The 14,806-nt window shown below is 40.7% G+C and overlaps 1 protein-coding gene across 7 annotated transcripts in view; it reads left to right on the forward strand.

The window, feature by feature from the left end:
- Positions 1–2,899: 2,899 nt before the first annotated feature.
- The window catches only part of LOC147018851 (uncharacterized), a 180,994-nt gene continuing 169,087 nt past the window's right edge, over positions 2,900–14,806 (forward strand). For 6 of the 7 annotated variants that reach the window (XM_085898926.1, XM_085898930.1, XM_085898931.1 and 3 more), the window contains exon 1: positions 2,900–3,601. In XM_085898926.1, coding sequence (XP_085755052.1) covers positions 3,449–3,601 — 153 coding nt within the window. In that variant the 5' untranslated portion in view covers positions 2,900–3,448. Of the gene's footprint in view, positions 3,602–3,927; positions 3,998–14,806 lie in introns of all 7 variants that reach the window. The other variant, XM_085898932.1, reaches the window with a different exon arrangement.

Genomic DNA, 14,806 nt, shown 5'->3' on the forward strand with positions numbered 1-14,806 from the left:
ATACTGAGACACACACATTGCCTTTTATTAGTATAGATGCATGATCAAGGCTTATTGGAGAGCTGGGTTAAACTGGCACAGAAAATGCTATACATCGTCTGGAAAAGGCCTGGAATTTTAGACAGGCCAAAGTGTATGAACCCTGATTTTATTTATTTGTTCTTGTGTTTCCAGGAGTAATACAGGGCGTTCTAAAATACCTGGACAACTTTGGTTTTTAATATACATAGTACCACAAATGATACAATGATACCGTTCGTTTTTATACGATACAGAAACTCAGTTTTTTTTTTATTTTTAATTTTAATTTTAATTTTAATTTTATTTTATTTAATTTTATTTTATTTTATTTTCAGGTCTGGTGGTTTAATGTTAAAAAAAAAATGGCAACTCCACAGGAGAAAGCTCAGTGCATCAAATTAAGGTTTAAGGTATGAGAGGTTTAAGGAGACTGGAAGTTGTCAGAAACAGAAAAGAACCAGTCTTCCAAAAAACATGTATTGAACGTCAACTAATGATAAGTTCGCTGCCTTGTTGTGGAGGTCGTAAGTTTGAATCCCGGCGAGATAAGTAAGTAATCGGTATTCTTAATATCGAAGAATGCTGCGCAGATATCTAGATTAAATCTATTTCCTTTTACTCGCATATAGGTTTACATGTGCGTAAGCATTCGTTTTTTATTCATTATTGACATCAACTCTTGGGATAATGGGGTGAAGAGTAAACTTTCCAAATTTGCAGATGACACAAAACTTGGAGGTAAGATGGAGAACAGAGGGGGGGGGGGGTGATCAGATTCAGGAAAGTATTGATCCTTGCATAGATTGGGCAAAAGATTGGTAGATGGAATTTAACCTGAGCAAGTGTAAGATGTTGGGGATGGGAAAGAACAATGAAAATAGATATTACAGGATGCAAGGGGTAATTTTGTAGTGCATCTCACAGGAGAAGGATCTGGGGGTGGTAATAGATACGGGAGGTAAGCAGGCAGCACAATGCCAGGCAGCTGGAGGTAAAGCAAATAGGAGTTTAGGCTGTATTTGGAGGGGGATCATATATAAATCAAAAGAGGTGGTGTTAACATTGTGCAGGAATTCAGTGAGGGCCACATTTTGAATATTGTGTGCAGTTTTGGTCACCACAACTCAGGAAGGACATAGGAAGGCTTCAGCGCAGGGCTCCGAATTGATTCCGGGCCGAGCGAGACCCAGCTATGAGGAGCGGCTGAAGGAGACTGCTTTATACACTGGAAAGGAGGTGGTTACGATGTCCTTCGCGTGACAAATGGAGTTCACATTGAAGTGTATTGATGGTGTGCACAAAACTTTATGAGTTTCTGTGTCATATAAATCAAAGTTGTATCATTTGTGGTTCTAAATATATGAACAATCAAAGTTGTTCGGGTCTTTTTGAAACACCCTATATTTGCTTTGTTCCAATAGCACTTGCTTGTACTTGTACTTTATTTATTTATCTCATGCTGAAACTTTAATGAACACGATACAGATGTCTACCAAATTCCTTACTCTTAAAAAGAGCTTATCAAAGGCAGGCAATGGGAGTCAGGGAGGTGAGAGGAGGAAATTTCTGATATATATATATATATATATATATATATATATATATATATATATATATATATATATATATATATATATTTTGTGAGTGGCAAAGCAGCTGTACCTCCCTTTCTGCTATCTGGATTGGCATTTAAAAGGAAAATGCATGCTGTTAAATTAAGTAGCAGGTGTCTTCTTCTTGCATATAGCAGCTTGGTTGTCGGGTAGCTATCATTTTGTTGGGGCACGACTATGCCGCTGATGCTGTGCCCCTACACCAGTACATTGGTCCTCATTTCGCCGACCTCGGAAGGATGACAGGCTGAGTCAACCCCACCTGGTGTTAATTCAATGGTAAAAAACGGGGCTTGAACTAAGCCTAAGATCTCAAGCCAGCCACTACACCCTTTACCACTAAGCTAACACCAGGCTTACTTGCAGGTGTGAAACCATGTTGAACCTTGAACCTGTTTTTGCATATGTCATCATGTCTGCTATCGAATATGTTGTGGTCTTGGTATGCTGTAGAAAGAGGAAAAAGCCAAACTCTGACTTGTGAACTCCATATGTTGACATGTCTTCACTAACTAGAACAGCACTCGGTAGAGCGCATACCTCTGCCAGGCTAAACACTTTACATTTTGTATCTGGAACCAAACCTGAACCCATATTGAATTGGCTTGTTCTTGTCACCTATCCAACTCATCCACCTCGTTTTGCTGTAATATGTCCACAACTTTTTGAGATATCATGCTATATATCGTTTTTTGGCCTTATCTCTCAATGGTGAAGAATCACTTAAATAATGAAAAAATTATCGTATCCGGATTCGGATCTTCACCAAAATCTATTTCGTTCTTGTCACCCATCCAACCTCTCCACGAAATTTTGTCCGAATCTGTCCACAACTTTTGGAGATATCATGTTCAAAGACAGACAGACAGGGGTGAAAACATCATGCTTGTCCACCTTCAGTGGCAGAGGTAATAACAACATGAAAGCAAAAATTTTGGATTAAAAGATAAATATATATTTGATTAACATTCTTAAAATTCATTTCACTCATACTCGATTAATTTATTTTCTCATTTTCTTTTTATCCCTTTCATCATGTAACAATAATGATTAACAATGCAAGAAACTCGAATGAAGAGGGTTTTGCTCTCTGACTTTGCCATTTGTGAACCAGTAAATGTTTATCTGTCTGGAATTTGTTGAAGCATGACAACATTTTAATGTTTTTTACATTACATTGTTTTTTTAATCAATCAAATTGCTCTTTTTTTTCTCTCTCTCTCACTCTCGCTCTCTCTCTTCCCTTCTCTTGATTACCATTTCAGATTTCAGTCCCAGAGGTTGGTGTGGTCTCTGAAATTCTGAAAGCTGAAACCTACACAATTCTGAAAGCATTCCTTGGAGCTGGATTGTGCTCTGCCCACCAGGTTTCCTCTTCTCAAAAATTAAAATGACATTGAAACATGTATTTTGAAGTCTGACATCTGCTATTGTGGTCTTTACTTCTGAAGTACCAACTGTGAAGGACAACTTGAATGAACCCAGAATGGAGCAATCAATCAAATTGAAAAATTATTGGGAGCCACTGACAAGACAAACTGAAAAAGTAGTCAGTACGTTTTTTTTTCAGTGAAGTTATTTCTTTGTCTACACACCTGCCTGACTTCCCATTAGCCTTACTTGAGCAGCCAGATCTTGATTGCCGACGAGCATTCTGGACCCCATATTTCCTGCCGGTGGCATGCATCACGCAGCAGAACCATCCATGCATACAGGCCTTGGGTTTGGACACAGGAGTCGGCCCTACGGGCAGGACGAGCGCTGTGCAGCGAACATGGCGTGAAGGCCAATCCAGCGGTGGGGAGGGACCTGGGATGTCGTGGGTTCGCAGTCTCATTCCTGGGAGGCCCGGAGGTGCTGTACTGCGCCGTGGGCGACTTCTGGGCAGTGTGAGCTCCCTCGCTCCCGCCAAAGGTCTTCTCAATGAACCTGGGCAGAACAGCTGCTTCCTGAACAGCGCCGTACAGGTGGGAAAGTTAAAAAAGGGACTGGGATGGGGGTTCCAAGAGGGAGTTTAGTTGGAAATCAGAAAATGTTTTAAAATGTTTTGCTTTTGATAAGGAAGAGTCAATTTTTAATTAAATCACATCATTTGTTCTTGAACAAACAGGAGAGAGTTATATTTGGGACTAGGTGCTGTTGCTACTTTGTTATCTTCTATTGTTTGTTTTTGGCTCCTTTTGCATTCTCAAATGATTTCTGGTTCTGTGTTGCTCTAATATGACAGACATGCATGAGTGGCAATGTGAGTTTTTATGTTCTGACTTGACCAATGTGAAGTTTGACATTTCAGAAATAGAAGCACAACAAATATGTTATTTCGTCAATTCATTCCAGAGGAAGACTGGCAGGATGACCAAGAGGTATGACATTGCGTATAGTCAGATTTCCAGTAACCCAACCGACGATAATTTATAATGTCTGTGAACAGTATTTTATCAATCGATCTTGTGAGGGTAAACACGAGTGCCTAACCGGCCTGACTGCTTTGCCCACAGTGAAATACCAACACACAGCATTCCTCAGTGTACTGCTACGACATCTTGAATCAACCTGCTTAGCAGTTTGACAGTGAAGGATATATCGTCATTTGAGATGAGGTTAATAAAAATCGAGAACGACTATCGTGTATTGAAAGAGGATGTTTCTTTGATTCCACAAATGCCTGAAAATGCATTTGACATCTTTACGACATCTGCCAGGAAAAGTTGACTCTCTTTTTTGCCTCCACTTAAAGTCCACACGTAAGACCGAGCCAAATATAATTGGTAATGATCTGTATGATGGCGGAGGTGGGTGAGAAACAGACATTGCAGCAATGTTTCAAAAAGTGAGTCCATACCTTCCATAACAGCTAATTTCAAGTAGCTATAAGCAGTTTTGTCATAATGGTCGGAATAAAAATATTTCAAAAGTAACTCGACTTCAGAGAACACCTTACCCCACACAGTCTTGAGAAACAAGGACATGGGCAGGGTCTCCGAGCGGCAAATTGGATTGATCGTGATGACGTAAAATGTCATGATGTTGTTTTGTCCCAAGTACAGCACTGCTCAACAAAAGTGTTTTGAACATGCCAAAAAGGTTGTTTGTGTTCTTCAGTATTCAAGTATCTAATTAAATTGGAAAAAAATTAAGATTTTAGAGGTTGTAGAGAAATACAAATCGGATGTTTACCGCCATTAATGCAGTGTCTTTTACACCACCTTATTTTACACGTTGTATTAGTTATCCGTGCCTGTTTGTGGGCTTTATGATGTTCCAAAAAAGAGTAAGTTTCCCGTTTTTGGAATGATTTTCAATTTTGTTTGAATGCCAGACAGGCAGACATGTAAAAAACAAAATTCTCACTTTTCTCTGTGTACGTGCTAAATTGCAAATTTGTTTTTCGATTCGTGTTCAAAATATAACATGCAATTGAAATTAAGTTGTTTGTCGACAGACAAACAAAGTGAACCAATTGCTTAACCCTGCTTTTCACTTCACGTGCTCGGGGTTATAAAAGCACGTGTATCTTTATTCTGTTTCATTCAGCATGTAACAGGAAAGTTATTTTCAGCCTAATACTAACAATAATATCATCAGGAGAATTTTTCTGCAATTCACATCACTGCCTTCATTCATGGCAATCCTTTTTTAGGTCATATCTATCATCTCAGTGGAGATGACCTAATAATAACAGTCTCACAGTCTGTCCGCCCGTCCATACGTCCGTCCGTCCGTCCACAATCAAACCGAGTGGAGACAAATAACCAATAGTGGAATGGATAGAGGTCGATGAGACATGCACAACGATATAACTTTCAAGGTCGTCCAAGGTCGAGGTCAATGTCACGAGGCTGTCAAAGTTGCGAAAATCGTCTTTCAAATCGTATTTCCTCCCTCATTTATCAAGAGAGATCAAATGTTATTCGTGATTCAGATACTATGGACTATTATCGAGAACAACACGAGCCATTTTTTTGAAATTTGCTCTCGTTCCAATTTTATAGCCCTTCAAACTTCGCTCTGATTCCCCATATCGGCCGTTCATAAAGTACCTGCAAAAATAAAAGGATTAAATTAAGAACCGGAACTCTCCGAGACAAATATTACATTTGAAGCTTTTGTCAGATTTAACTAAAACAATGTAACACAAGTTTATATGCACACTTACTTTCATTTATGACATTAGCATTGTCTTAAATGTCAATTTGTACTTTTATTTTCAGAAATGACGTGCTGTGATATTAAAAGAAAAAGGTAAATTACACCGCCAGGGACTCCATCGTCATGGCTTACAAACATTGGTTCATAAGGAACTGCTAGCTTTGCAAGCGATTAGCGATGTATGAGGTGGGTGGGTGGGTGGTCACTGACCCGCATACAGAGGGGGGGGTGGGTGGTTTTGGAATCCGGAAGTCGAGCGTACGTACTTTATGAACTGCCCCTATTCCAGTCTGGCGCAGAGTTACTTTCGACCTCTGGCAGAGACGACCGGCACTCCCGCTCGGGGGTATTTTTTTTTAATGCCTCTGCTGACGAAGTTGCCTGAGACATTATGTTTTCGGGTTTTCCATCCATACATACATCCAGCCATGCTAGTTTTCTCTAATTTCTCTGCAACTGCTTGTCCAATTGACACAAAATTTTAACCATTGGTGCAACCACTCATGTAGAATGTTTTAATGACGATTATGACATCATAGGTCACGTGGTGTGGCAGCCATTTTGGAAAAAAGGAAAAAAAAAAACTTTGCACCTCTATCTGAAAACTCTTCATGGAAAAAATTGAAACTTAGCACATGTCAAATACTCCCCATGGGAAAGAAGTAATTTTTAAATTACTATTTTTTTTGTTGTTGTGGGTGGCTTCATTACGACGCCATAATTGCATACGTCGAACACTTTATCCGATCCGTTTGAAATTTTTTGAGGGCCATTTAGGGCTAAATTGTATGGGGGGGGGGCATTTGATGACTTCATTGGTCACCTGGCTCGGCAGTGAGAGAGATATATATATATATATATATATATATATATATATATATATATATATATATATATATATATATATATATATATATATATATATATATATATATATATATACATACATACATACATACATACATACATACATACATACATACATACATACATACATACATACATACATACATATATATATATATAAAAAGCTTCAAAAATCTTCTTTGAAACGGCTGAAGAGATCGAGGCGAAACTTTACAGGTATGATCACCTATCTATTAGGAACAAAAAGTTGTCCACCTATGACATCACAGGTCACATGGTTTGGCAGCTATGATTTTTTTTTTGAACAATAAACCTTTCAAAATCTTCTCGAGAATGGCCTTACAGATGGAGGGAAAATTTCACCCACATATTCACCAAGCCTTGGGAATATCAGGGTGTTCACGAATAATTAATAAGTTACATGGTCTGGCAGCCATGTTGGATTGAATGAAAATCTTTAAAAAAAAATATTTCTCTTAAACTGCTTCATCAGTCAATGTGAAACATCACAATTATGATCCAGTCGTCATAGGGAATATACGTTTTTAAAATATCAACCTGATCGGATACATGGTCTGGCAGCCAGAAGGATTTAATATTTTGAATCTGGGTTTGGGGATTTAAATAAAACTTCGTACAAGTACATGTAATGATGTAATAATGTTGTGTCTGCCGACGTCATGACATCGAAGAGTGCCCTTCTAGTTTTATAGATGTCACAAATTCTTAGCTATGAACGACTTTTGCATTAATCATTTTGAAAAAAAAATCTTCAAGCTTTATTTAATAAACTCTCCTCCACCCCCCCCCCCCCAAACACTGTACAGTTCAAACATCTCAAAAGCCCTGCCTCATAACCTTGCTTATGTTGTATCAGCCAGAACCTTCAAGCATCTGCTGATCCAGAAATTCCCTCCCACTTGGCATTCAATCAACTATTTCCTCTCTGCAAGATTGAGGCTCATGGAAGAGCAACATGACGAAGGGTGTGAACTGAAATTGCAGCGGGGCAACTCATGGACACAATAAGCAAGCAAGGCAATGAACAAACAGGAAAAGAGGATGGAAGGAAATGCTGCAACCTGAAATTAAAATTTGGTTTCAGAAGGATGAATGGGGGTAATATAGATTGTCGGTAAGAATTGAGGATGGCCTGAGATGGCGGTGCCGACTTGCTTTTGAAGCTCTGTGTTGAGGGGTGGGGGAGGATAGCACAGCCTCTGAAAGGTGGGTCCACATGAAAAAAGTTGAGTTGTTTAGTCAGCCTAAATTTTGGAAGTTTAACTCGGAATGGGTTCTTGGAAAAAACGCGTACATCCTGGAGTTGTTGGGGAGGATCAAAGGGCTGAGAAAGCAAAGGGAGCAAAACCAGAGCAGAGGTGGCAAAAGATAGAGAGGCTGTCAATCTGCCTGGCTCCGTTGCATACAGTTTAGTCATTCCAGCATTTTTCACAGAACTACAACTTCATTACTCAATTATTAACCCCTTCCCTGAACAGACTTCTTTACCCTCTTCCAATTTGTGACTAATTTTCTCAACTTTAATGTGATGCTGAGTTTAAGGCTGTTCCCACCTTAGTGGGCAATTGTATTCAATGTGTGAAACATTATTCCTATTTTGATAAATGTCAACGTTGAGGTATTGATTGAGAACAACCATAAATAACTGTGTTGGTGCCAAAATATGAAGATTCTCTTGTCGTTGCTTTATTCTGTACTTTTGTATAAACTGAAATGTTCATTTTGCTTTGCATGTAGTTCATATCCTGAGTTTCGGCTTTCTGCTTAAGCATTTACTCGAATACCTTTGCACTGCTTCTTTTATATTTTTGTTTTTATTTTGTTCAGTTATTGAGCATGAACTTTTTTAACGCTACCCTTTGCCAATTTAATAGATTGGCTGAGTGATAAAATTAGTGGAACCTTGTTGCATTACCTTCATTGGTTTGGTTTAGATTCCCAAGGCTGCTCAGGATGCAGGTTGCAGTTATTTCATCGACATTTTTTTTTTCTTTTTAGATCCTCGTGGAGGATCTCTAAGTCTTACTCACGTTGTTGGTCTTCATCTTCTTCTTGTGGACTTTTTTGTTTCACAGCCTACACTTTTCATCGAAACTTCCTGAAACTTGGCATATATATGTAAAAATACCCTGCACAGACAGTAACCATCTCCGATTTTGAAAATTCCTCCTAGAAAAAAGTTATGCCGTCAAAATATCTCCGCCAATGGAAATCGCCTAAAAAATTATCTCCGAAACAAGGCAAGCTTTTTGAATTCTGTTTGCAGGAATCGAACAGGGCATTATTAGCAGAGATGAATTACCGCACATATGATGCATCACTATGACGTCATATCAATTTTTATGACGTCATTCCTATTTTTGACATTTTTTTGTTTCACAACCCAGAGTTTTCATCGGATCTTCGTGAAACTTGCCATGTATATGCAGAAAGCCCACGCTCAGGCAGTAACCATCTCCGATTTTGGAAATTCTTCCGAGAAAAAAAGTTGACGTCATAATATCGCCGCTAATGGAAATCGCCTATACCATTATCTCCGAAATTAGGCAATCTGTTTGAATTTTGTTTGCGGGAATCAAGCCGGGCATTAGCACAGAATTTATTGCAAACCTGATACATCACAATGACGTCATATTCGTTTTTATGACGTCATCATTAAGAGGACGAGGATCTTAGCTCATTTGAGCTTGTTTTTTTTACAAGCCTCAGTGTAATAATGGTTGAGAGCATCGATCCGCTCTGAATCTGAGATGGCAATGGTTCGATCACTGGCCGAGTCATACCAAAGATTTTATAAATGATGTGTGTTGCTTACTTGCTTGACACTCAGCATTAAAAAAAAGTATAGAGCACAGACAAACAGCCATAAGTTGGTAATAATAGCAATGGCCGCCTCCTACATCGGAGTTCTTTGCAAGGGAACTCCTATTATTATAAGGGGACCAACCTATCCTGGCTCGTACCCCAAAGATTCCTTTCAGATTATTATTTTTCACTACGCTGAAAACTTTTGAATTTTTCATCTCTGAAACCACTTAACCGATCGATGCGAAACTTTAAATATGTGATCGACTATCCACGGGGAAAAATGTTTCATAAGAATGACATCATCGGTCACATGGTCTGGCAGCCATATTGGATTGAAGCGAAAACCTTTAAAATAGTTTTTCAACAATGGAACAGAAGTGGCCATATCTTCTCAACCAAAAATAATATTGCATTATTGCAGTGGTTTTCAAACTTTTTTTTAGTGGTGACCCAATTTCAGAACCTCTCTACATCACGTGACCCAAAGGATTCAAAACCCAATTCATAATATATAAGATAAGATTTCATATGACACAAGAACATTTACTGTTTACTTTATTCACAATCGTCATGTTTTCATAGACAAGTAAACGGAGAATAGCCGACAGTATCCAAATAGTACAGTTGAATGTTTCAGAAGTTTAGTCCGAATGACATTTAGATATATCAGTGAGAAGGATGAGCCTGTTTTTCAGAAACCAACTTCTCTATTTGTGGAGAAGTAGATGACAATGCCAGGATCATATCATGCTCCATTTCTAGGCGATTTCTGTACTTTGTTTTAATCACCACCATGGTGGAGAACGACTGCTCACAAAAGTATGATGGAGGATATGGCATGAGAACCTTAATGGTGCGCCGTGACAGGTTCGGGTACGACGGCAGCATTTTGCACCAGAATGTCGACAAAGAATTCGTCCGCGCAAGAGCCTGCGCTCCTGAATCCTGCTGGAGCTGTACTAGCTCTTCCTGTGCTGTATCATCTTCATCAGCAATCGAGTCCAGTGGAGCCGTGAAAGGGTCCCGAACCACAGAAAAGGACTGCACATCCAGCTCAGGGAAATAGTGCTCGAACTGTTCAATGAGCGACCGAAGGTGACGTGCTATCTCCCCAGAAAGACTGTCGAGCTCAGTATCATCATACTGGCAGGTCGTTAGATGCTCCACCAGACGGGGGGAAAAGCTGAAGCGCTTAACAGCTGTTTTGTCTGCCAGTAATTTTAGAGTCGCCAGAAATCCGCTCATTTTGTCATGAAAAATCATGAGGTTGGCGTCTTTGCCTTGGAGGGAGCGGTTGAGGACATTGAGATGTTCAAAGATGTCAACAAGATAGCACAGTTCTGACAGCCAAGTGTCCAACTCGAGCAATGCTACGCTACCCATGCCGTTTTCCCTTGTGTGTGTAGGAACTCCTTCAGTTCATCTTGGAGCTCGTAAACGTGCAGAAGAAGGTTTCCTCGAGATAACCATCTGACTTGAGTGTAGAATAGTAAATTCTTATGATCGGCGTCCATCTCCTGGCAGAATAGCCTGAATAATCTAGTGTTGAGGGCGCTCGATTTGATGTGATTCACCATTTTTACGACTTCTGAGAGCATGCTCTGCAAGGTTTCTGGCAAAGTACGAGAGGCGAGTGCTTCTCGCTGAATCATGCAGTGTACCATGGAGGTCTGAGAAGCCACCTCAAGCAATTTAGCCTTGAATCCAGAAAGCACTCCTAACATTGCTGGCGTGCCGTCTGTTGTAGAACCGAGCAACTTTCCGAAGTCCAGATCATGGTCACGATAAAACTGCTCTACTTTCCCAAAAATGTCCTCGCCTTTGGTGGTGGCCTCCAATGGTTTGATGAGCAGAGGCTCATCGACAAAGTTATCAGCCTTGATGAAGCGGACCCAGACGATGAGTTGCGTGTACGATGCGATATCAGTGGACTCGTCCAACTGTATGGCGTGCCACGGCGATTCCTTGATCTTCTGTACGACCTGAGCTGTTACGTCCAGACTCATCTATCTATAATTCCAGCTGTGTGTGTGTGTGTGTGTGTGTGTGTGTGTGTGTGTGTGTGTGTGTGTGTGTGTGTGTGTGTGTGTGTGTGTGTGTGTGTGTGTGTGTGTGTGTGTGTGTGTGTGTGTGTGTGTGTGTGTGTGTGTGTGTCTCTGTCTCTGTGACCGCTGTTTCTCGACAACCACTGGTCCGATCTCATTGAAACTTGCCAGGTATATTGCTGGGGACCTGAGGATGTGCCTTTCAAGGTTTGATATTAATCGGACAAGTGGTTCCCAAGTTATGGCCATTTATTTACCAAACCAATGACAAGATGTTGTTGCGTAGGCGTGGCCGATGGGGGAAGGGAAGCTCAGCCGCGTTCCCCATTACAGGTCACAACGTATGGGCTTCCGGAGAGTGATGACTTCGTGTATTCCAATAATTTCTCGATTTCTTATGTGCATTTATAGATAAACACTATGCCCCAAGTTATGATCGTTTTCATATAAGACGGTGCATAAATTTCGGTAACATCAGAGTGAGCTGGTGTGCTCCGAACCAGGAAGTAATTTTTTTTTTCCTCTCTTCTCTTCTCTTTTTGTTTTTCTTTGCAACGACATTGCGAAAAGGCAAAATACGTTGGCGCTAATTGAATAAATGGCCATTAAAACTAAATTGCGAATAATCGTAACTGCGATATGCGAACTTCGGGGCAACGCACGTATGGGCACGCGAGAGCGAAGAAACGGCCTGTGTGGTTGTTGTTTCTTGCTCGCGGTTTGAATATTTATTTATTTATTTATTTTTTTTTACGGGCACGTACTAGTGTCTTCAATTCTGCGTTGGATGGTGTTGTCAGAGAAGGGTGTAAGTGCCAGTTTCTTCGCCGCTTCCTCCCCAACCATCAGAGATACCACGTCCTTTGCACATGGCAGCATGAGTTCTTCCGCAATGGTGTGAGGCTTTTTAGTCTTGGCAACATGGAGCGACACTCGATACAAGGCCTCTAATGCCCGAGAATTGGTCTGATGGCATGTACCCTCTCTGTCAAGACGCGTGTTCTTGAGTGCAAGAAGTTTCCTCTCAAAGAACGCTCTCTCCTTATCCTGATCAGGCGCATGTTTTGTAGTCAAATGCCTCTGCAACTTATTTTGTTTCATATTCTCCGTAGAAAGCACTTTGAAACAAATCACACACTGAGGCCTCTGTGCCCCACTTTTATCCACCACGTAGTAAAATCCAACGTCCAGAAATTTATCCTGTTAAGAACGTTCTCGAGATTTACGGGGTGGCGGTGCTACCATCACAAATAAGTTCTCGAGTCGTACGTGGAGACGTGAATAGACGTTAATGATAGAGTCAGAGCCTGAGTCTGAGAGGCCGTGGATCAAACCACTAATTTCCCGCCAAAATGAACCGCCCTTCAGCGAGCCCGCGCATCGGCTGGATCCCATTCCAAGCGTCATGTTGTGCCGGTTCCGATACTTTGAACGAACCGTTTATATTACATCCCGTAAAAGCGAACACCGATCGAAAATAGACAATTTTTTTTCGCTGCAAGTGGAGGCCCGTGACCCCACAAAATTTGCTCGGCGACCCCACTTGGGGTCGCGCCCCCGGGTTTGAAAAACCAAGCATTATTGTGACCCTAAAAGCATGGACATAATTGTGAACCAACCGAAAGTGATGACATTGTCACTGGAATGAGCGGTATGGTCCCCGGCTTCACTGTTTGGTTTTAATTAATATTTGCGTTTTAACTGATCGATGCCAAACTTTACATATATGATCGACTACGAATGTGGCGTAAAGCATGATAACAATGACGTCATCAATCACATGGTTCAGGCAGCTATAGTGCCTATATAAAGTCTACACCTGCTTTCAAATTTTTCACATTTTATTGCCTTGTAGCTTGGAATTAAATTGCATTAAATCAGACTTTTTCTACCTTGATTTACACATCGCAACCCACAACTTCCAAGTGAAAAGCAAATTCTACAAATTTCAGAAAATTAATTAAAAATACAAAACTAGAATATCTTGGTTGGATAGGTGTCTTCACCCTTGTAATAACAATTGTAAATTAGCTGAGGTGTAACAATTCACCTTCAAAATCACACACCAAGTTAATTGGCCTCCACCTGAGTTAAATTGCAGTGATTTTCATTACTTTGGGATAAAATCAGCTGTTTCTGTTGGTTTCCTCTGCCGGGTAGTACATTTCACAGCAAAAACTCAACCATGACAACCAAGGAGCTTTCAAAAGACTTCCGGGATAAAATTGTGGAAAGATACAGATCAGGAGATGATTATAAGAATATTTCAAAGGCCTTGAATATCCCTTGTAGCACAGTCAAGACTCATTAAGAAGTTGAAGGCGTATGGTACCACCAAGACCCTGCATTGATCAGGCCGTCCCTCAAAACTGGATGAGCAAGCAATGAGGAGACTGATCAGAGAGGCCACCAAGAGGCTGATGGCAACTTTGAAAGAGCTACATGCCTTTATGGCAAAGACTGGTCATTTGTGTGCAGGTGACAACAATATCCCAAGCACTTCACAAGTCTGGCCTGTATGGTAGAGTGGCAAGAAGGAAGCCATTGCTCAAATAAGCCCACCTTGAGTCCTGTTTGAGGTATGCAAAAAAACACTCTGGATATTCTGAAGCCATGTGGCAAAAAGTTTTGTGGTCTATAACGAAACCAAGATGGAACTTTTTGGCCTAAATGTAAAACGTTACGTTTGGCACAAACTCAACACAGCACATCACTCAAAGAACACCATCCCTACTGTGAAGCATGGTGGTGGCAGCATCATGTTATTGTGATGTTTTTCATCAGCAGGGAGTGGGGTACTTGTCAGGATAGAATCGAAATGGATGGAGCAAAATACAGAAAAGTCTTACAGGAAAACCTGCTGCCCCTCTGCAAGAAAGTTGAAATTGGGACGGAAGTTAACTTTTCAGCATGACGACTCGAAGCACACAGCCAAAGCTACACTGGAGTGGCGAAGGAACAAAAAGATAAATGCCCTTGAGTGGCCCAGTCAGAGCCCCGACCAAAATCCAATCGAAAATCTGTGGCATGACTTGAAGATTCTGCCCATCAACGCTGCCCACGCAACTTGACTGAGCTTGAACAGTTTTGTCCAGAAGAATGGGCAAATATTGCAAAATCATGTTGTGCAAAGTTGGTGGAGGCCTATCCCAACGGACTCAGAGCTGTAATTTCTGTCAGAGCTTTCACCAAGTGTTAACTCAGGGGGTGAACACTTATCCTACCAAGATATTGTTACGACCACGGGTACTGAGTGTATTATTCGGGGGTTAATCCTCGTTT

Source organism: Eptatretus burgeri, chromosome 10 (genome assembly GCF_056783735.1).
Source record: "Eptatretus burgeri isolate ZD-2024b chromosome 10, Ebu_testis_v1, whole genome shotgun sequence".
In the NCBI taxonomy this organism is placed as follows: Eukaryota; Metazoa; Chordata; class Myxini; order Myxiniformes; family Myxinidae; genus Eptatretus; species Eptatretus burgeri.